Source organism: Chionomys nivalis, chromosome X, assembly GCF_950005125.1.
Source record: "Chionomys nivalis chromosome X, mChiNiv1.1, whole genome shotgun sequence".
Lineage (NCBI taxonomy): Eukaryota > Metazoa > Chordata > Mammalia > Rodentia > Cricetidae > Chionomys > Chionomys nivalis.
Genome location: NC_080112.1, coordinates 96,265,173 through 96,267,648, shown reverse-complemented (window position 1 = coordinate 96,267,648; position 2,476 = coordinate 96,265,173). Strand labels below are relative to the sequence as shown.

Here is a 2,476-nt window from a genome sequence, read left to right as displayed (position 1 = left end):
AATAAGGCCTCAAATGAAAAAGGTGTGATTCTGAGCAGTCCCTAGATTTTAAGGACCTTTGTCGCTCATTGGGCACAATGTATGTCAATCACTACGTCTCAGCAAATGAGCTTATAGCTCTGGTGACATATGAGAGGGACCATTGTTACTCCTCAAGGCTCCGCCCCCTTATACCTGATCCTCAACCACCTTGGTGCCGGCCTCATGAGGCTGCTCCTCCTGGTGCTATCTAAACCTCCTTTATAGGTACTCCACAGGAACCAATTCCATCAGCTTACTAGCGGAAAACCTGCACGACTGCTCTCACTGCCTCCAAGCAGGTACTTGCGGCCAACAGCCTCCCTCTACTTCGCAGTAGTCACTCTGACCAACCCCAACCAACGCCTTCAAAGCTGGAAGTTTCAGTAAGATCTTGACTGGCAGGTATTTTGTGCAATGTCTGCTATTGTTGAGCAGGAACCTGGATTACCTGACCAAGAGCAAGAAGGTGGTGGGATGGAGCACGACACCAGCCAAATTGTCTTGCATGTGCTGCCGATGGAAGAGGCTGTTGATGACATCGATGGAACCGCAGCATTTCTAGTTTCACAGGCAGTTGTGAGAGCCATTACTGAGGAAGACTGTGGGCAAGAGATATGGCCTAATGTTGAGGATATCTGGCCTCGTGTGGAAGATGTTTGGCCTAGTATCGGGAATATCTGGTCTAATGCAGAGGAGGTCTGGCCTGACGTTGAAGATGACTGGTATATCTGGAACAGGGACCACGAGAGTGATGACCAGGAGCTTCAGGAGGAAGCTGGAGACAAGCAGGACTACAATAACGAAGATGAGGAAGAGAAAGAGAAGGAGGAGGATGAAGATGAGAACGATGAAGATGACGATGAGGATGATGACTATGAATACAAAGGGGAAGAGGAGAATGAAGAAGATCATGATGAGAATCATCAGGGGGAGAAAATTATTCTACATGCCTGTGAGTTCACCTAAGGGGGGGGGAATGGTCTCTATAGAGAATCGTGTTTCTCTTAAATAAACCATGCCACTAAAGTGTGTATACATGCTCTTAATGACCACATTCTGCTCCACCCAAGGCAAGATGAGTAAAGTTCAGTCCTTGGGAACCCACAGATTTAGGAAAGGGAAGGACTCTTCCAGAAGTCCAGAACCTGGCAAAGGAAACATAGAATTGGGATGGTGAGTGCCAAATAGCAGGAGCTACCTCCAGGTTGCCTGTCTTTTATAACATCCCCAAAGGGATCCCAAGGTACATCACACAATTCAGAGAACTGTGAGAACATGTTCTAGTACAGTGAGCTCATGACTAGCACTTCTGTATTCTATCAGATGCTGATATTGGCAACAAAGGGACCAAGGCCACTGTGCATCAGCAAATTTGTTTACCATTCAGCATCTGTTGGCATTGGTAGCTCACTTGCAGGCCATACTCTAAAAACCTAGTGTAAAAGTGGAAACCCAATTCTATCAATACCCTTCTATTGGGGAGTATGGGGGAGTGACTTGCTGCTTTCTACTAATATTTTAGATAAGATCACAAATTCAGTGTACAGTCCTGCAGTAGCTGACTGTTGCTGGTTAAAAATGTTTAGGAAGAAGCCTTGGAGGAAGGAAGAGACCAGTGGCAAACAACAAGTAAATGATGTATAAATATATTGCTTTTTTTGGATAAAGGTTTTAAAAATGCAATGATTTAATGTAGGATAATCCAAGACAATGAACTGCTATGAGAAAATACATGAAAACTATAAAATTCAGATATGAAGAGGTTGGGGAAATCAATGAGATAGATGCACTAGAGAATTTGATTTCAAATATAACAAATGCTTTTTCAATAAAGCTCTAAAATATTTAAAGCTCAACAAGATGGAGATGATTCTAATTCCTTCCAAAGGACCAGAAATAATTAACAGGACAAGATATTCATGCTCTTAGGAAAGGGGGAAATCATGCTAAAGGAAAACATGATGCAGCAGAAATATGAAGTTAATGAAAGTATCTACCTCGGGGATGCGGCCAAGACTATTGGATTTTGTTTATCTACTTCTTTTAGTGGAAGGGCATGAAAATTTTAAAAATTATGATTTATGAGAGGAAAGAATATTTTAAAATAGAATCTTATTTGTATCTTTGCAAGGTCATGGTATATCTCCAGAAAAGAAAACTAGGCCTTTGTGGTATTAGAGAACCTATCATGGTCAACTAATTGAAGACATTAGATAATACAAGAGTATCCTGATACACGAGTTTGAGTTTCAAGAAGAAAATATGTTCAATACTTTTGTTAAGAAAGCATGTGACAGACTATTTTCTTACGATATAAAAATTAGTGGTTCATGTTACTGTTTTATAATTGTTAATTATCCCTTATTCTTCATACAGATTGAGGGCAAAAGAAGCCATGGATGAAGACAGAATCAGTGAATCGGTTCTTTGTGGATTTGAGATCATCTAACATTTA

The 2,476-nt window shown here is 41.2% G+C and overlaps 1 protein-coding gene across 1 annotated transcript; it reads left to right on the top strand.

The window, feature by feature from the left end:
* The first annotated feature begins 435 nt into the window (after nucleotides 1-435).
* Nucleotides 436-987, top strand: LOC130868529 (glutamic acid-rich protein-like). Its single transcript, XM_057760715.1, has one exon. The coding sequence runs from the start codon at nucleotides 436-438 to the stop codon at nucleotides 985-987; it is 552 nt and encodes a 183-aa protein (XP_057616698.1).
* The last annotated feature ends 1,489 nt before the right edge of the window (nucleotides 988-2,476 follow it).